At 44.7% G+C, this 20324-nt stretch overlaps 1 protein-coding gene across 1 annotated transcript in view; it reads left to right on the forward strand.

Annotated features, from left to right (window-relative positions):
* The window catches only part of LOC120035127 (double C2-like domain-containing protein beta), a 43449-nt gene extending 25437 nt beyond the window's left edge, over positions 1–18012 (forward strand). Inside the window, exons 6-11 of the mRNA XM_038981921.1 lie at positions 2666–2792; positions 2926–2982; positions 3380–3504; positions 12162–12243; positions 14504–14600; positions 17096–18012. Of these exons, the coding sequence (XP_038837849.1) occupies positions 2666–2792; positions 2926–2982; positions 3380–3504; positions 12162–12243; positions 14504–14600; positions 17096–17235 (628 nt within the window). The 3' untranslated portion in view covers positions 17236–18012. The remainder of the gene's footprint in view (positions 1–2665; positions 2793–2925; positions 2983–3379; positions 3505–12161; positions 12244–14503; positions 14601–17095) is intronic.
* The last annotated feature ends 2312 nt before the right edge of the window (positions 18013–20324 follow it).

Consider the following 20324-nt stretch of genomic DNA (forward strand, 5'->3'; position numbering starts at 1 on the left):
AGGGACCGATAATGGTAATGTGCATTTAGCATCCAGCTTATTATGTTTTATAACTTTAGGCGCAAGGCATTAGCTGTAACTTAAATCGTTAAAAAAATGCGGCTCCAAAACTTGTTAGTAAACTACAGGGGCGGGTCTTGGCAATTGTGCTGTAAATGTCCTCCTCATATCATATTTCTTGGCTTCAAACAATAAATGTATGACAAAGGGGAGATATTCACGATACAAAAGTTGAGCATTCTCCTAACTAATGGTTAAGGTTAGGATTGGGCGAGGGGAAGTTCATCCTAGATCTGTACCCAGGGGAAATTTGACCTCGCAGCATCCTACTACGGTCAGTCAATGGAGAGCTCCATAGCGGTGTAGAAAAGGTTACGTTGGCTCGGTGTGACAAAACCGCGGCTACCTTCAACACCTTGTCATAGCCCAGGCAAGACCGACAGAGTGCCAGTCTGATGGCAGAACTACACTGTTCCACCTCTCTACCTCTCGACAGTAGAACCTCAAAGATACCAACCTCAGAGGACCAACCAGTCAACTGAACAGGCAAACTCAACCCCCCTCCAGTACACATATTCAATGAAGAATAAAAAAACTTCTGTCTGCCACAGACAAATGTAAATATTGCTTACATGTGCTGAAGCACATAAGCTATTTATAATATCTGGCTAAATTATTAGAGAACCCTTGTAACTACGCAATAAATGTTTTCTGTAACGGTTTGATCCACAGTGAATTTCACAGTTACATACGTTTCAGTTCAGACCTCGATCCAACATGTTCCTGTCACTGAGGTCCTACTGTATCTCTCTACACTGATTATACAAAACATTGCTATTTCCATGACATAGACTGACCAGGTGAATCCAGCTGAAAGATATGATCCCATATTGATGTTACTTGTTAAATCCACTTCACTGCGTGTAGATGAAGGGGAGGAGACAGGTTAAAGAAGGATTTTTAAGCCTCGAGACATTCGAGACATGGATTATGTGTGTGTGTCATTCAGTGGGTGAATGGGCAAGACGAAATATTTAAGTGCTGTTGAACGGGGTATGGTTGTAGGTGCCAGACTCACCGGTTTGTGTCAATAACTGCAACGCTGCTGGGTTTTTCACACTCAACCGCTTCCTGTGTGTATCAAGAATGGTCCACCACCCAAAGGACATCCAGACAACTTGACACAACCGGGGGAAGCATTGGAGTTAACATGGGCCAGCATCCCTGTGGAACGCTTTCGACACCTTGTAGAGTCCATGCCCCGACGAATTGAGGCTGTTCTGAGAGCAAAAGGGGGTTATGTGGTCCAACAAACATCCCACCATCATCAGAGAGAGAAAGAGAGAGAGAGAGAGAGAGAGAGAGAGAGAGAGAGAGAGAGAGAGAGAGAGAGAGAGAGACAGAGAGACAGAGAGACAGAGAGACAGAGAGACAGAGAGACAGAGAGACAGAGAGAGACAGAGAGAGAGAGAGCAAGCACCCGGGCTACAGCCCAGAGGGATATGCAGCAAGGTGAGAGAACATCTGAGAGCAGGAGGGTAGAGTAGTAGTTGAAAGAGTAAACACGACTAGCATACCGCAGTTGTCATAGAGACATGAGACAAAAACCTTAGGCCATTCTCAGTTCTTGAAACGTCTCAAGTGCACTATGGAGGCACAAATGTACTCTCAATTTTGTTTTTCATATTTCTTCAACACAAGATTTGCCAAATGTAGGCTTACTCTACTACTCTCTTCACACAGCAGAGCTGTTCTGCAACACACAGAGACATGTCTGTCTGTCTGTCTGTCTGCTGTCAATGAGGACAGACAGACAAAGCGGACAGACAGACTTTCAGACAGGCAGGCAGACAGACATGTACAGCACAGAGTATAGCCACAGTTAACTGACAAAATTAAGGAAACACCCACATATGGTGTCTTAATAGGGCGTTGGGGCTCCACGAGCCAGAACAGCTTCAATGCACCTTGCCATAGATTCTATAAGTGTCTGGAACTCTATTTTTATTATTATTTTTATTGAAACTTTATTTAACTAGGCAAGTTAGTTAAGAACAAATTCTTATTTACAATGGCGGCCTAACCCGGCCAAATCCTAACCCGAGATGCAACACCATTATTTAATAAAAAAATGTTTATGGTGGTGGATAATGTTGCCTCAGGTGACGCTCCAGAATCTCCCATAAGTGTTGGGTTGAGATCTGGTCACATGATCATGGCATATGTTTCATATCATTTTCATGCTCGTCAAACCAATCAATGACCACTCCTGCCCTGTGGATGGGGCATTGTCATCCTATGGGGGCATAGCCATGGTAGCCTAAGCATGCTGGGATGTTAAATTGCTTAATTAACTCGGGAACCACACCTGTGTGGAAGCACCTGCTTTTAATATACTATGTATCCCTCGTTTACTCAAGTGTTTCCATTATTTTGGCAGTTACCTGTAGATCAGTGGGGGCTTCTGTTTGCAGGTTGGAGCGGCCCAGAGTTTACCGATAGACACGGATCGAAATGAGCGTACTCCTCACTGCTAGCTCTTGAGAGGACATGTATCTTTCTCACTTTCTGCGTGTGTATGGCATGCCTGTCTGTGTGTATCTGTGTGTGTACCTGTGTGTGTACCTGTGTGTATCTGTGTGTGTACCTGTGCGCGTGTGTGTAGGCTGTGTGTGTGCGACATGGACAGGCTCGGTCGTAACGAGTTCATCGGAGAGGTCCGGGTCGCCTTGAAGAAACTGAGCAAGGGCGAGAGCAAAAGATTCAAAATGGGTCTGGAGAGAATCACACAGGTATGTAGTGGATGTGTGCGTGTGTGTGCGTGCGTGCGTGCGTGCGTGCGTGCGTGCGTGCGTGTATGCGTCAGTTCGTCAATGGGCTCTAATGATTTACAAACTGTGTATTGAAATCAACCTCCCTTCTCAGAACAAAGACATCAACAAAGAAACCGTGGAGCAAGGGACACCTGTGGCCGAGGAAGAGGTACGAAGATTACCATCATTGTCATAAAAAGTAGAGATTGTCATATAGATTTAGTAGTGGCCGTAGCAGGAGTAGTAACATTAGTTGTGCTACTACTAGTACTGTAGTAGTAGTAATACCAGTGGTGCCACGATGATAGCAGTAGTACTAATCCCAGGGCTATTGACAGTCCTGTCACTGATTTCCCAACATGCAATTCAATTAATCTTATTATTATTATTATTATTTTTTTATTCTATTGTATGTTTTTAATTGCCTGTTTTACATGTGTTGGTTTTAATCTGACATACATGAATTCAATCTGACATTTAATTGACATACATTAAGGACACTATGAATAAAGTTGATTTTAGATTTGTAGTGGTGTCATGGTTAATTGTGCCCCCCCCTCCCCCAGCGTGGTCGTATCCTGGTGTCGCTCTGCTACAGCCCAGAAAAGAGCTGTTTACTGGTCGGCATCGTACGCTGTGCCCACCTCGCCGCCATGGACTCCAATGGGTACTCTGACCCCTTCGTCAAGATGTAAGTCTTGACACACACACAAACACAAAGGACGGAATGATGATGTGATGATGGATGGAACGAATGGAGGAACGAATGGAGGAGAGGTTGTTGTTGTTGTCCCTTGTCGTTCCACATTACTTGTTGTTAGACATTAGTAGGTCCTGTGGTGTCCTGTTGCTGGATGCCAGTCAGCAGTCCTCCCTGTTGAGCCGGCTGGAACATATAGGGCAGCAACAAAGGCTCTCTAGAATTACCGCAAAAAATGGAAGAGGCAAGTGGAAGGGGGAGAAAGTAAAGAACTTAACTGTCGGCTCTGCATTAAAGACCAAAATTGGTTAAAGAAAATTGTGCTGAATAAAAAAGTATATCAGTGTCATTTAAGGACCAAAAATGTTCAGCTGTGGCATATATTGCAACATAGTTGGGAAGAGATTTTTGTTTGACCGTTTCCAAAGAACAACGACAGATTCAAAACGTAGAGCTTTAATTGAAATTATTCCACAAAATTCTTGCAACCAATAGAATGTTGTATACAGTATATATATTTTATACAGTATGTCACATTGACAGACTCTACCACAACCTTAGTGCATGAGTCATGACACATTGAAACTTTATTTGCGCTCCGTACAAATTGACAGGGAGACTGACTGGCATAAATTAATACATGCAACATAAATAAATAATCAACTGCTCTTACTCTCTGGAGTCTACACCGTCACTAGTCAGTGTTTCCCAATCTGTTCATTACTTACCCCCTCGACTGCATATTTTCTCTTCCAGTTTGGGAAAATAGCACACCTGATTCAACTAATCAGCTACTCGTCAAGCCTTTGATTGTTTGAATCGGGTGTGCTGGATGTGCTAGTTCTGGGCTGCAACTGTCACGATCGTCGTCAAGGAAATGACCGGACCAAGGTGCAGCGTGGTAAGCGTACATTCTTTTATTTTAAATGTCGCCAACAAAAACAATAAACCACTCAACGAACGCGAAGCTCTGTAAGGCTATACATGCCACTAACAAAGACAACAACCCACAAATGAGAAGAGGAAAAAAGGCTGCCTAAGTCTGATTCCCAATCAGAGACAACGATAGACAGCTGTCCCTGATTGAGAATCATACCCGGCCAAAAACAAAGAACCAGAAAGCATAGACTTTCCCACCCGAGTCACACCCTGGACCAAACAAACATAGAGAATAAACGGATCTCTACGGTCAGGGCGTGACAGTAACAAAAATGGTGAAAGGTTTCCTAGGAGCACATTGGGAATCACTGTGGTGGCATTATGTAAGCTAGCAGGTTCATTGTTATTCATATGACAACCTGTACTGTACATATACTGTCGGCATCATGTCTTGACAGAGCATTCAGGCTGAGTCCCAAATGGCACCATATTTCCTGTGGGCCATGGTCAAAAGGTAGTGCACTAGGGAAATAGGATGCCATTTGGGACGCAGTCTCGGCGTAAACGGCTAATCGTTATTCATGCACTTCACACCTGAATATGAAAATCCCCAGCAGTCATTAGATTCAGTTTCTACGCCTACATGGTTTCATCAACAACAACAAAAAGTCCTTTTTGCTATTTGCTTGTAGTGTTGATTTGGATGAGATGGCGCTCTAAAGGCATCATCTGTAACTTTCGATTGAAACAGAGTGGTATATCTACTTAGGATTTTTACAAAATGTCTTTGCTGCGAGTTGAGAACCAATGAAATCAGATTCCCTCCCGCTCGCAAAGGTTGCGCCGTCTTCCCCTTCGTTTGAGGAAAGATTTTAATTTGAACAAAAATTGGCGTGTTAAAAAAAGAGTGACGTTAAACGACCTATCACGTTACACGTTGAATAATGATAGAATGCGTTTAGAACTTCACCCATAGTAAAAACCTTTGTAGGACTTAATACAAATATTTTATTGATAGGAGCGGGGGGGAAACACCAAAACACAGCAAAGACGTCATTCACGATAAGTAATAAAATAAAGAAGGCCCTTCTAAACGCCTACTTCACACCAAAGCCTGATGAATTTGCAAGATAACTTTTCTTTCATTTAGATTTGATGTTTCAGCGTTGTCTCAATGAAGAGTTTGGCGTTCGACCAACCACGTGCAGTTACAAGTCTGCTAGCTTCAGTTAGCTGAGTAGATCTAGCTTGCTTCGTTGTATACACCTCTGATTCATAGTATAGAGCTCTGAGTTCACTTTTTTGTAAACTGTGGTGAGGAAGGGTGGGACTTGAATGGAAAGATGCATCCAAGGGTGTAAATCAAAGACGAGATTGGACAACGGACAACGGTACAAATAATAAGAAATGTATATTCAATCAAATGTATTTATAAAGCCCTTTTTACATCAGCCGATGTCACAAAGTGCTGTACAGAAACCCAGCCTAAAACCCCAAACCGCAAGCAATGCAGATGTAGATGCACAGTGGCTAGGAAAAAGTACCTAGAAAGGCAGGAACCTAGGAAGAAACCTAGAGAGGAACCAGGCTCTGAGGGGTGGCCAGTCCTCTTCTGGCTGTGCCTGGTAGAGATTATAAGAGTACATGGTCATTAAGGCCAAATTGTTCTTCAAGATGTTCAGGGTCACATAACAATCACAGTAGAGGGTGCAACAGGTCAGTTGGCTTTTCAAAGCCAAGCATTGAGAGGTAGCGACGTAGAGAGAGAGACGCGCATGCATTGGAGCGATATAGATATGCTTAATGCATCACCAACCCATATGAGAGATTGAGCTTCTGGTATCATATTGAATCATACACAATACCTGTGACTGTACAGCATCTCAGAAGTCAGTGGGCTTAAGGACGGCGAGAAGATGTAAGTCGAGAGGAAAAAAGGTTTCTAAATGACGACGTACATCCTCATTCTCGTTCGACGACTCCCTCCTCCACACTCCTCCCCCCATTCCTATTGGGATGTAGGAAAATATGTAGGGAGTAGGAACTCAGTCTAAAGACCAAAAGATGGAGAGGAGAGGTTAGTCAACGGGGCAAAAAAAGAGGTCTATCACTAACTACATATACTCTCATTCTCATTCATGACTCCCTGAAACTCGTACTACTTTCCCATTGAGATTATTGAGCTGTGAAGCCAAGACTAGAATCAGACAAAGAAACGAAGCAGAGAAGCAGTAAACAGACCCGTGAGGGGACAAAAAATAGCTGTTTTTCTTTCTCCCCCCCCCTTTCCTCGTTTTTCTCCACTTTTTGCTGTTCATTGATTGGTTCCTGTTCTTCAGAGCCAGAGCTGGGTGTCTTATCTGCCTCTATTTTGATGTACGGCGCGATTGAGTCCTGGAGCCAAGAGATTGTCTCTGTTTATCATCTCTTTTTTTATTTTTTATCTTTGACATGCAGTATCTGTTGTTTAGTATGTCAGAGCTGCGTTCAAGGAGCTCTCTTATTTTACAGTCACAAATCTTATTTTAGGCACTCTCTTATTTGAGAGTTTCTCATATTTTGCTGTGTTTGATGTGCAGTTCAGAATCTGAGTTATGTTCAAGGCACTCTCTTATTTTACAGTCACAAATCCAATTATTTGCCTACGACATCCACTCCATGTGATTAAGTTGGCTTCTGTCTGAGTTGCGTTCCAGTCTCTTTTCTCTTAGTTTCTCATCTTTTCTGTCTCTGAGATCCCTTGCCTGTTATTCAGGAGCGAGGTCTATATCTGAGCTGCGTTCCACCCTCTCGCTCTCTCTTCTTGTACAGTCGCAACTCTCTTTGAATGTTTTTTTGGGGGGCATACACTGCCTGTTGTATAGTAGCCGATGTCTGAGCTGCGTTCGAGACACTGTCTCTTCTTTCACAGTCTCAAACCTCTTTGAAATTCACCACCTGCTTTTTAGTTAGTAGCCTGTTATGTCTGAGCTGCATTCGAGACGCCGTCTCTCTTCTCGTACAGTGGGGAGTTGTCCTGTGTGTTTGTTTAAAGTGTGTTCAGTCAAGCTGGCCGGTAGTATCAGAAGCAGCGGAGTGTTGCACCGGCGGCTGCTGTTGTGTCGCCTCAGAGCGAGGAGTCCTGTTAATCCTATTGGGACGAGTTCTGTCGTGCCTGTCTGTGTTCTTTTGTTGTTCCTCAAAGGGAGTAGCTATTTGCCTGTACTGCTTGTGATGGTGGTTTAAAGACATACTCTGTAAGTCTGTAGGGAAAGACAGTGCTCAGAAACTGTGTGGAGGTAGCAGCTGAAATGTAAGGTTTACATGAGTGGAAAAAGGCGCAGCTCTTGCTCTTCAAGTAATAAAATGTGTTTATTTCGGTTAAAAGCATTGACGTTTCATCGTCATAAGAATGGTGAGTCATCATTTTCCCCTCATGGCGGCCTGTAACTTTTACAGTTATAAGTGCTGCCCCTGCACTTGCACTTGCAAACTGTGACCCTGACTCCTTGGCTGTATTTGAGAGTATCATTCTAGATCTACTGACGGATCTACAAATTACAGTTAGAGTAGTTATTTAGGAGGCAAGGGTGATTTGTAGATCAGTCAGTCTGCTCAGTGAATCAGTGATCAGCGACTGAGCAGAATTGATGCTCTGAAACACAGCCAAGATGTGCAGCCCAATTGGCATCCTATTCCCTAAACAGTGCACTACATTTGCCCAGAGCCCTATGGGATGCCCAAATTACACCCTATTCCCTATTTAGTGCACTACTTTTCACCAGGGCCTTGGGGCAAAGTAGTGCTTTAGGGAATAGAGTGCTATTTGGGATGCGACCTGTGTGATTCTTACCTGTCAGACGTATTCTCACTGTCTGTAGGAGAGTAACTGCAGTGCGTGTGGATGCCACTATCTCTCTCTCTCTCTCACTCTGTCTCAGTGTGTGTGTGTGTCGCTGAACCGACTATTATAGCAGCTAAGATCCGCTATGCCCCTGACATCCCAGAATGCATTGCTTCGTACACACCTGCACAGCAGTCGTTGGCTGGAGTGTGGAGGCGGGTCAGGGACATAGCGCGTGTGTATGTACACGTGCATGTGTGTGGGTGCATCTTTGTCTGTGTGCGTGCATATGTGCATGTGATATCAACACGTATTAGATATAGCCTACAGGACACTAAGCTGGAAGTTGATTTGTGTGCTGTCTGCAGTTTCACATACCCCTGCAGAAAACGTGTTAAGAGATTAAGTTTGGGCTCACATGCTTACACATTGGCTTGCATCCCAAATGGCACTCCATTCCCTGTTTAGTGAACTACTTTTGACCAGGGACCATAGGGTTAAACTTTACAGAGAACAGGGTGCCATTTGGGACACAGCATAACTTATGGCTGCGGGTCTCCAACTCTGGTCCTGGAACGCTATTGGGTGTGCAAGCTTTTGCTCCAACCCAGCACTAACACCTCGCACATGAGGAAAGAGAACAACAAGAGACAGAGCATTATCAAAATGGTCAGTGCGTGACACTATTTCAGAGCCGTTTTTAGAGGGGACCAAAAAAAAGATATATGCTAATCATCGACGAGCGAGTCAAAAGCTGGAGCCAAGAGCAAGACAAATGGGTTCCCAGAGTCCCTGAGTCAGACTCTTAATAATCTTCTCATTACAAAATGTCCAGGGGCTTTCAACCAGAGCCAAAAAAAAGACGGGGCAGAGCTGTGTGAAACAAGTACGGCAGTTTCAGACAATCAACGTTGACTCCAAAACACATTCCTTACCCCGGGCTACTTCAGCTGTTGACTGTCCGGGAGAATGAAGGAAAAGGAGCACTCTGTTGCTGGGTAAACCTGACAGATTTATTGGCGGGAGAAACAACCACCTTTCGGCATGAATCGCCTTTGTCAGAGCCTTAAGTAGGAAGAAGGTGGTAGGCGCCCACATACCCTCGCAGGGGAGGGTCCCACTCGTCATGTCAATCAAGCATGTCAGAAATGTCAATAGTAGCAACCACACAGGTTATTTAAACAAGAGTATGATCATCATTGACTGTTTGAGAAGGAAAAAAATGCTGGGCCGGAACAAAAGCCTGCACACCCATCCAACATTTGATGGATGATCTTGGACTAGGAGATTCTTGACTCAGGCACTCTTATAATAACCATAGAGATACATTATGTTGTACTTAATTCTATGCTGATGGACTTCTCATTACAAATGTCCAGGGGGCCTTTTCCTATCCTGTCCGAGTTATGATTGGCTCGTATGCTTTGAGCCGCCTACTACTGGACCTTACAATTCACTTAAGCATATTTCAAAATCACAATCACCCACACAACCCCTTCGGCCCTGTTTAGAACGACCAAGAGGCTATTCCATCACTTTGTAATGAACACGATGGGAGACGGAGAGCTGGTTTCAAGCGCATGGCGCAGCTGGTGTTTATTTGTAAAGGACCACAGGAGGAGGCAGGTAGCTGGGTCCAGGGGCAGGCAGAAGGCCATACACCGGGGGTCCAACAAGGCAACAGTACAGGCAGGGAAAAGGCTAGTAACGTTGTCCGGGAGATCAGGCAATAGGTTGATAACAGGAAATCCGATAGGCTAAAGTACAGGCAGGGAATAGGCAAAAGGCGTCGTTAGTGAGGCAGGCAAAAACTATCATACACGGGAGGATTAAATTACAGGAAACCCAGCGCTACAAATAGAAGTGTATCACAAACAATAGCTCACAATGATGGGGTGCAAAGAACTGAACAAAATAGTGTGTGATAATGACATACAGGTGTTTGAACAGGTGATCAGAATTTAGGTGATTGGAATCTGGAGAGTGAGCTGCGTTCAGGGGATCTACGTGTTTGAGAGTGTGAGTTGGAAGCAGACGTTACAGTCTTGCAGACCAATATTGACCTCTAGGTCAGTTGCTCTAGGTGGGTTGCCTGCCATTCCTCTGTTTTCCCCTCTTCTCGGATACAGATCAACTGAAATATTAGAGCAACGTTCCATCAACATTTTAAAGACCAATATAAACCTCTCCAGTGGTGCTGGCGTGTTGCCTACTTGCCGTTCCTCTATTTTCCTCTCTCTGTTAATGCAGATGATAATTGCTTCAAACCAGACGCCATAAAGAGACATGATATAGTTGAAACAAGGATGTCAGTTTCTCTGTATCCCAAATGGCAGTCCATTCCCTATATAGTGCACTACTTTCGACCATGGCTTGTAAGGTTCTGCTCAAAGGAAGTACACTAAATAGGGTTTAGGGTGCTCTTTGGGATGCAAACCCTGTTCCTCTGGTGCTGAGTAAGCAAACTGTCATCTTAGTCTGTGTTGTGTTGATGTGTGAGCCTCTGAACTGGGCAGTTAGTTTTGCTCCTTTCTCTCCTCGCTCTCCCCTCTCCCCGCTGTCCAACTGTCACTCTGTTTCTCTATCCTCTGTCTCTGTGGGAAATTGGCTGTTTTTTTGGTACTCTTTCACTCTGGCTTGCTCTCAATCGCTCGCTCTCTCTCTCTCTCTCTGTCTATCTCTGTCACTCCTTTTTTCTCTCTATCCTCTGTCTCTGTGGGAAATTGGCAGTTTTTCTCATTATTTCACTCTCGTCTCTCTCCCTCCATCCCTCTCTCTTGTCTTAATTTTTCTCCTAGCTTCAATTTTCTCTAATCCAATTTCTTTCACTGGGTTGGTTAAGGACTCTATCTCAATCAATCAATCAATCAATCAAATCCAAATGTGTTTTATAAATCCCTTTTTACATCAGCAGTTGTCACAAATTGCTTATGCACATAACCAGCCTTATTCCCCAAAGAGCAAGCAATGCAGATGTAGAAGCACAGTGGCTGTGAAAAGGCAGGAACCTAAGAAGCAACCTAGAGAGGAACCAGGCTCCGAGGGGTGGCCAGTCCTCTTCCATCTTTCTATCTCTTTCTTTCTCTAAACATCCCTCTCTCCCTCCTCTCAAACAAACCCAGTTTGTTTCTTCCTTTCACTGGGTTGGTTGAGAACTCTCTCATACTGGATCTTTCTTTCTCTCTCTCATCCCTCTCTCCCTCTCTCCTGTCTTGCTGTTGTGTACAAACCCCAACCCTAGCGGCACATCTATTACCTTGTCAGCGAGTACGTGTAATTGACGTTGGGCTGAAGGTGGGTGGCGTTGGGGGGTGAGATATCTCTCCCCCGCTAGAACATCTTGACTTCTCCGCCTGAATTTATGCTGATGACTCCTCCAATAAAAACCAATGGCCTTCTGGGAAGCCGTCTGTCCCGCTCTTGGCTTGAGCTTTTGAGTCTCTCTCATCACCGATTCCTTTCACCCTCTCCTCCCCAAAAAATTAAATGAATGTTTTCGGCTCTGAATTTTTCCCTCCATTTTTTTCTTTCACGCTTTGAGAATTTTGCTAACGCTCTGTCTGTCTCTGTTCTATTTTCCTCCCTCGTTCCAGTGGGGTTTCATGTCACGCCGCGGCGGAAGACAAAATGACAGATAATTGGCTTTGATGTTTCAGAAGTAATAAAAGACCTGTATAAAAGACCTGAATCAAAAAAATAGGGGGAAAGCGGCATTTTCAGTCATCATGCTGTCAACTGTCTAATTAAGATTCCCTCTTTTTCTCATTCTCCTGCTCTCCCTTCATATCTCTCTCTTCCTCTCCCTCTCAATCTCGCTTTCGCTTGCTCTCTTTCTCATCTGTGCTCTCCCTTGCCCTCTAACTCTCTCTTACGATGCCTCATTCTCTTTCACTCTCTATCTCCCTCGCTCTTTTCTCCCTCGCTCTTTTCTCCCCCTCTCTCTCAGTGTGCTGCAGCCTGATATGGGGAAAAAGTCCAAGTACAAAACCACAGTGAAGAAGAAAACTCTCAATCCCGAGTTTAATGAGGTCCTTCCACCCGCTCCGAGCACCACAATACACTCTCCCTAATACATAAACCAATATCTGTCATTTTTCCAATAAACACATACAGATGTAGGATCTTAATTTGAGCAGTGTGCTACAGCAGGAAAATAATCCTGCAGCAACAAGACATTTTAGTTATTATGTGGATTATAATTCAAGAACATTTTTTGTATGGGTTGATACATTGCTCGTAATGGCAAATAAATTCTGAAATGTAAAAGTGGAAGCTTTTTTAAAACTCAAATACATTACAAGTTTGCATTTCCTGCTGTGCAGGAAAATCCTCAGCAACAAAAGGGTGATAAAATTAAGATCCACCATCTGTATCTGGCAACCCATTTCTCTGACTCACATTTGGCAACCAAATGTGCAAGATATATAATATATCATATTAACGTTGTTTGTTGAAGTTTAATTGTATGCCCTTGGATGTGATGGATATCTATAGCCTACCCTTTCTCATGCATTTAATGCCATAATTTAATTCCAGTACTGTATACAGTATGTGCCATAATTTGAATACATTTTCCATCTCCTTCAATACTGCTAAGGATCAAACCCTTATTTTCAATTTCCGCCTAAAATGACATTCCCAAATCTAACTGACTGTAGCTCAGGACCTGAAGCAAGGATAAGCATATTCTTGATACCATTTCAAAGGAAACACTTTGAAATTTGTGGAAATGTGTAATTAATGTAGGAGAATATAACACATTAGATCTTGTGAAAGATAATACAATCAATCAAATTTATTTATAAAGCCCTTCTTACATCAGCTGATGTCACAAAGTGCTGTTCAGAAACCCAGCCTAAAACCCCAAACAGCAAGCAATGCAGGTGTAGAAGCACGGCGGCTAGGAAAAACTCCCTAGAAAGGCATCAACCTAGGAAGAAACCTAGAGAGGAACCAGGCTATGACGGGTGTGGCTAGTGCTTTTCTGTCTGTGCCGGGTGGAGATTATAACAGAACATGGCCAAGATGTTCAAATGTTCATAGATGACCAACAGGGTCAGATAATAAAAATCACAGTGGTTGTAGAGGGTGCAACAGGTCAGCACCTCAGAAGTAAATGTTAGTTGGCTTTTCATAGCCGATCATTCAGAGTATCTCTACCGCACCTGCTGTCTCTAGAGAGTTGAAAACAGCAGGTCTGGGACAAGGTAGCACGTCCGGTGAACAGGTCAGGGTTCCATAGCCGCAGGCAGAACAGTTGAAACTGGAGCAGCAGCACGACCAGGTGGACTGGGGACAGCAAGGAGTCATCAGGCCAGGTAGTCTTGAGGCATGGTCCTAGGGCTCAGGTCCTCCAAGAGAGAGAGAGAGAGAATTAGAGTATACTTAAAGTCACACAGGACACCGGATAAGACAGGAGAAATGCTCCAGATATAACAGACTGACCCTAGCCCCTCGACACAAACTATTGCAGCATAAATACTGGAGGCTGAGATAGGAGGGGTCGGGAGACACTGTGGCCCCTTCCCTTCCCCGGACAGGGCCAAACAGGCAGGATATAACCCCGCCCACTTTGCCAAAGCACTTCAACCACCAACCTACTATCCTGAGACAAGGCCCACGAAGATCTCCCCCACGGCACAAACCCAAGGGGGGGCGCCAACCCGGACAGGAAGACCACGTCAGTCACTCAACCCACTCAAGTGACGCACCCCTCCTAGGGACGGCATGGAAGAGCACCATCATCTTTGAAATGCAAGAGAAAGGCCATAATGTACTATTCCAGCCCAGGCGCAATTTAGATTTTGGCCACAGGATGGCAGCAGTGTATGTGCAAGGTTTAAGACTGATTCAATGAACCATTGCATTTCGGTTCAAAAGACTGACGAAATAGGCCTAATTGGTTTATTAATACATTTTCAAGTTCATAACTGTGCACTCTCCTCAAACAATAGCAGGGTATTATTTCACTATAATAGCTACTGTAAATTGGACAGTGCAGTTAGATTAACAAGAATTGAAGCTTTCTGCCTATATCAGATATGTCTATGTCCTGGGACATTTTCTTGTTTCTTACAACCTCATGCTAATCACATTAGCCTACGTTAGCGCAACCATCCCGTGGGAGGGGACACTGATCCCGTAGAGGATAACTACCTACCCTACCATCAAGTTGAATTTAAGTCCATGCATATTTCACATTAAATTTTAAACATAATCTGAATAACTTTCCGCTAAGTGTGAATACATGAACACCTTCCTCTCTCTCTCTACCTCTATTCCTTACAGGAGTTTGTGTATGAAGTTCCACACGACCAGCTGGCCAAGAAAACACTGGAGATCTCGGTATGGGACTACGATCTGGGGATGAGCAACGACTTCATAGGTAAGAGAAAGGGGGAGTGAGTGAAAGGAGGAGAGGAGGTAGAGAACTAGAAATATAGCTAAAGAAAATAATTGTAAGAGAATTTGGGCGTGCGAGGAGGAGAGCAACGTGGGCCACAACGTGTGATGAGCAATGACGTTATGGGTAAAAGAGAGGTAAGGGAGTGAAAGGAGGAGAAGAAGTAGTGAAAGAAAGGAAGAACTGAAGAGGGGGATGAAATTAAAACGAGCAGAAAAGAGGGAAAGGACTGTATGTGGAGAAGCAAAAGCATTGGGAAATTAATATGAGAGCGACAGAAAGGAGTCCTCAAACCCTCGACGGGGTGACACGTCGGATTCACGCTGCTTTGTGAGGCACTAAACGGCTCTGACGGGGCCCGGCGTGTACTGTATATCACAGGAGGCAGGCGTTTCGGCGCGGGGGAGCGGGGGAGTGAGGGAGAACCGGTGGGGAGGCAGCTGGGGGAGAATGGATTGCCTCCCAGGGAGCTGGAAGGCCTTGAGATCAAAGTGTTTTACTCTCGTCTGAAGGCTCCCTGTAACAGGAGTCTCTCTCTCTTTCCGACTGTTTCCCTAGTGCCCTCTCTATCGCTCTCTCCAGCTCGCTCTCGCTCTCTCTCTCTCTCTCTCTCTCTCTCTCTCTCTCTCTCTCTCTCTCTCTCTCTCTCTCTCTCTCTCTCTCTCTCTCTCTCTCTCTCTCTCTCTCTCTCTCTCTCTCTCTCTCTCTCTCTCTCTCTCTCTCTCTCTCTCTCAACTCACACTTTCTATTTATCCCAGGCCTGCTCTCTCTTTCACGCACACTCAATCTCTCCCTCATGCCCTCTCTCTCACCCCCTCATGTCATCTCTCTCCCTCCCTCCATCTCTCTCATGCTTTTTTCTCTCTCTATTTCTCTCTCTCTCTCTCTTTCTCTCTCTCAAGCTGGGGCCATAATGTTTGTGAGTTATTACCCACGCCAGAAGAGTAGGGGGAAAAGGCCATCGCTCTAACACACTGGTCCGGCTAAGACTGTTATCATTATGGCGTAATGGCCAACATACACAACGGCCTAAATCTGTTAGCACTGCGGAAAATGCCTGTGATACTGGGAGAGACAGGAGGAAGGGGGGAAAGAGAAAGGGGGGAGTGACCGAGAGGGGGAAAAAGGGTTAAGACGGATAGAGCAGAGGGAGAAACAAATGCGGTGTCAAATACTCTCCGTAAAGGTCAGGAAGAATGATGGAAGAAGAAGACGAGGAGAAGGGACGGAAGAATGATGGAAGAAGAAGACGAGGAGAAGGGACGGAAGAATGAAAGAAAGGAATAGAGTAATCATGGAAGGGAGAGAGATGGGAGGAGAGACGGAGCGAGAGTAGCAGCGTCCCCGTCCCTCCTGAGATTTGTGGGAGCAATTGATGTGCGGACTGGACCTCTCATTTTGCACAAAGACAGAGGTGTCGAGGAGGGAGGAGAAGGGGAGGAGTAGAAGGGGAGGAAAAGAGAGAGGGAGTGGGACGGCCCCCGCCAGTTCCTCCCTCATCCATCTCCTCCCATCCGTCAGTGTTTCTCTCTCGCCCCTCTTTCTCTCGTCCCACGCCGCGTCACACTGTCGCCCGCCGTTTGTCACCCACACCCCTCCGGGCTCAGGGAACACGGTGGGGGGGTCAGGGAAGGGAAGGGAAAGGAGAGAGGGGATTGGAAGGTCATTAGGGGGGTACGTGAGTGGCCTAGAAAAACTCAGCAAACAGGTCGTGTGTGTGTGTGTCTGTGTTTGGGGGTGGCAAGAATGAGAAGGGGTCATTAGGAAGGTACGTGAGAAGAGTATGCAGACACACTTGCTCTCTGAAACTTGGGCGCTAAGAGGGGGGCGAGGTGTGTTTGCGCACGTACAATTACACACATCCCATTAGGCAAACCACTGGTTGAATCAATGTTGTTTCCACATCATTTCAATGAAATGACGTTGAACCAACGTGGAAGAGATGTTGAATTGACGCCTGTGCCGAGTGAGATGTCTGTGTTTGTATTTTTATACTTGTGAGGACTGCGTGTGTCTGTCTTGATATGTGTCTGTCTGGTTCCGAGGGAGTGTGAGTTACGTAAGGGAACAGTATTAACCTCCCCCACACCTCTCACTGTATCTGAGTTTAATGCCAAGGCTTAGTGGGGCCACAGATGAGCTATTGAGTGTGTTTGAAGTGTTGTGAAAGCCGACGTCTGCAAAATACCGCGTTTAAAACTTCACACTCCATCAACTATGCAATCACAGCCAGGAAAACCACTATCTGTCTGATGACCCTCCCAGGGATGACTTTCTTTCTCTCCTCGTCTCTCTCTCTCGTTTCCTTTCTGTCAATTTATCTCTATTTATCAATTCCCCCCCTTTTTCTTAATCTTTCCCCTTTTTCTTGCTGTTCTCTCTCTCCTTGTGTGTCTCCCTGTGTGTCTCCCCGTGTGTCTCTCTGCGGGTCTGTCTGCGTGTCTCTCCCTTCCACCTTCTACCTCCCTCTCTCCCAGGTGGAGTTGAACTGGGCATACATGCTAAGGGAGTGAGGCTGAAACATTGGTTTGAGTGTCTCAAACACATCGGCAAGAAAGTCGAGTACTGGCACACCCTCACGCAGCAAGGAGCCCCCCCGGAGCCCCCCCCGCAGTGACTGACACACACCCACTTTATCGCAATTATTAAATGATAATCAATGAATGGTGAAGAAAGAAAGAAAGAAATAATAAAGTAATAAAGTAATAATAGTGATAAAACATGCAATAATGAGACGGATAATGAGGATTTAATAATAACAATATTAATTATAATACAAATAATAATAGTGGGTAATTATCCCAATTTAGCTTTTTTTCTAAGTAAATACATTTGTGAAAATGTCCCTCATTGAAATGTTTAATGTGAAAGTGCTAACAAATTTTACCTTAGCCCTCAATATTGTGAAGTCACTTGCATTTCAGTCATTCAAATGTACATGAATAGGGTAGAACCTCTTACTTGCACTGTAACTACAATACTGGAACAGTCTGTAAGCACCTTTGGGCCCATTGCCCAACAAGGTCTTGTTACAAACGTTGTAATCGCCAGGTTGTTTCTACTAGGGATGTAGTTGAAAAAGGTGGGAAAAGAGATGACTGGCATCTAGCAACGCTAATGCTAACTGCTTTAGCTGTTCTAGGAAGTATGGGTAACTGCATACTTGGTGTGTCTCTGAAAGTGGGCGTGGCGAATAAAGTGGGTGTAACATCAGCGCTCTGTTATTGGTTAGATGGTTTTGACTGAGCGGTGTCGTTTATTTCCCGTTTCTTAGCGTTTGGACTTCCGTTTTGAAGCCAGAAGATGAGTGCAAATTGTATTTCACTGCTACAAAGAATTGTATATTTTCAGTGAATATAACTGACAGCTTTTTATTTTTCATTAAAAGTACTGATGATGGGTGTACTGTTGCTTGTATGTGTTGTATCTGTGTGCTTACTGTGACTGTCACCCTGATGTTGGCTACACTAAGTAACTACTTCCCGCACCGGTGCGGGACAAAAGTGCTTAGCGAGCGGAAGTGAAGGACACTGTGTCCTGGTGTTGTTGCCGTTCATGCCCTCCCTATTGAGTAGACCGTATCAATGTGACACCTAGATAGTTATCAATATTTGTTATGTATTGTGTAGGTTGCCATCCTACTTGAAATAAAATTATGAGAGGGCAAAAAATGGCCACGTTAGCTACTGCTGGCGACACAGCTGATACAGCTGCCCAGTGGGAAGCACCCTCAGGTTGGCAGACACCTCGATACAACAGGAACGGTGCACTAGTCATTCTCACTGGCTAATACACTCCTCGTGCGGCCCAATCAGCCACGCAAAACGATCTTTAGCGCCAACAAATCTGCCTAATTAGCTGATTCGCTTTCCATAAACCCACTTGTGTTCATCCAACCACTTCACGTCCACTTTCAGACACACTCCACGTATGCAGTTACCCATGACTCAGTTCTAGCATTAACTGTGCCAACAGCGCTAACAGCGCTAACAATGCTAACAGCGCTAGCAATACTAACAGTACTAACAGCACTAGCAATGTTAACAGCGCTAACAGTGCTAACAGTACCAACAGCCCGAATAGGGCTAACAGCGCTAACAGTGCTAGTGCTAATTTAGCGTAATAGGTGTGAGAACAGTATTCACCAAGGTGCGTTAACAGCATTAGCATGTGTTTACCCTCCTCTGCATCCCTGATTTACTTCACAAAGTACCCAAGTGACGAGGACAAGTTGGATAAGTCACCTGCTATAGGTTTTCTATTATGGTGGTTGTCGCTCTGATGAAAACTGGCACACCATGACGTTAAAGCACAAAATAATCCATCTGACTGTACTGTCTCTGTGTACTTGTCCGATGTCTGTACGTGATGACAGTGGGTGTCTGTATCTCCCCATATCCTCCTGTGTGTATGTGTCTTTGCGTGTGAGTGAGTTGTTGTGTGTGCATACATTTTGCACACAAATGTGTGTGTGTGGACGTGTGTCTTAGTGTGTATGCGCGCGTGCGGCTTTGACTGTAAGCGTGTCACGTCCTTCTCCAAATGTCTCCATTCATGAACCCTGAAGCATGGAGCTGTGGAGAAAGACAGAACAAAAGAGACGAGACTCACTCCTACAGTACAAGACTCACTCATACAGTATGAGACTCACTCCTATGTTCCCTGGATGTCCCCGTGGTCTAACAAACTGATGTCCTGTGACATGTGCAACAGTATGGCTGGCAGTCCAGTGAGTCACTTTTCCTTGGTGACAGTCACACAAGATAACCCTCAGTCTGAATTATTCTCTGACCCCTGCTCTGTGCCCTTTGACCTTTGAATTTTAGTGAATTGAAAGCTAGAGAGTACAGAGAGATTTCTGCGACCGTCTCAAACAAACTATAGCACTCTACTCTAAAGAGGGGTTATCAGAAGTTATCAAATACCAACTATTGGGTGTGCAGGTTTTTGCTACAGCTCCAGCCTAATGCAGTCTGGACAATAATAAGTGTCATCGGGTGTGTTCATGCTGGCTGGAACAAAAGCATGCACAGTAGCTCTCGAGGACTTAGAGAGTTTCCTCCTAGTTCTCTGTGCCCTTATACTAAGATTTTATTTATAAATGACTGGATTTTTTCAATTTCGGTGAGTCTCTTGTAGACATTCAAATGTTCCATCTTGGAGAAAAAAAAAGAAAAAAAATATTAGTGTGAAAAATATGGCAAAAACTCCATCTGTAGCCAAAGGAATAGGTTCATTTGACATTTGATCAATGTCTAAGAGGAGGAATTCAAGAAGTGTCTAGGTCTAGGAGTGTCTAGGTCTAGGAGTGTCTAGGTCTAGGAGTCTAGGTCTAGGAGTGTCTAGGTCTAGGAGTTTAGGTCTAGAAGTGTCTAGGTCTAGGTCTAGAAGTGTCTAGGTCTAGGAGTCTAGGTCTAGAAGTGTCTAGGTCTAGGAGTGTCTAGGTCTAGGAGTCTAGGTCTAGGAATGTCTAGGTCTAGGAGTTTAGGTCTAGAAGTGTCTAGGTCTAGGTCTAGGAGTGTCTAGGTCTAGGAGTCTAGGTCTAGAAGTGTCTAGGTCTAGGAGTTTAGGGAACTATGTGAGAGAGACTACCCAGGCTGTTTTTATGAGAGAGGACTACCCATGGAGCTTAAAAGACTACCATGGGTTGGTTGGACAACATAGATCCCGGGTTTGTGTGTGTGTGTGTGTGTGTGTGTGTGTGTG

The sequence above is a fragment of the Salvelinus namaycush genome, chromosome 42 (genome assembly GCF_016432855.1).
Source record: "Salvelinus namaycush isolate Seneca chromosome 42, SaNama_1.0, whole genome shotgun sequence".
Classification (NCBI taxonomy): domain Eukaryota; kingdom Metazoa; phylum Chordata; class Actinopteri; order Salmoniformes; family Salmonidae; genus Salvelinus; species Salvelinus namaycush.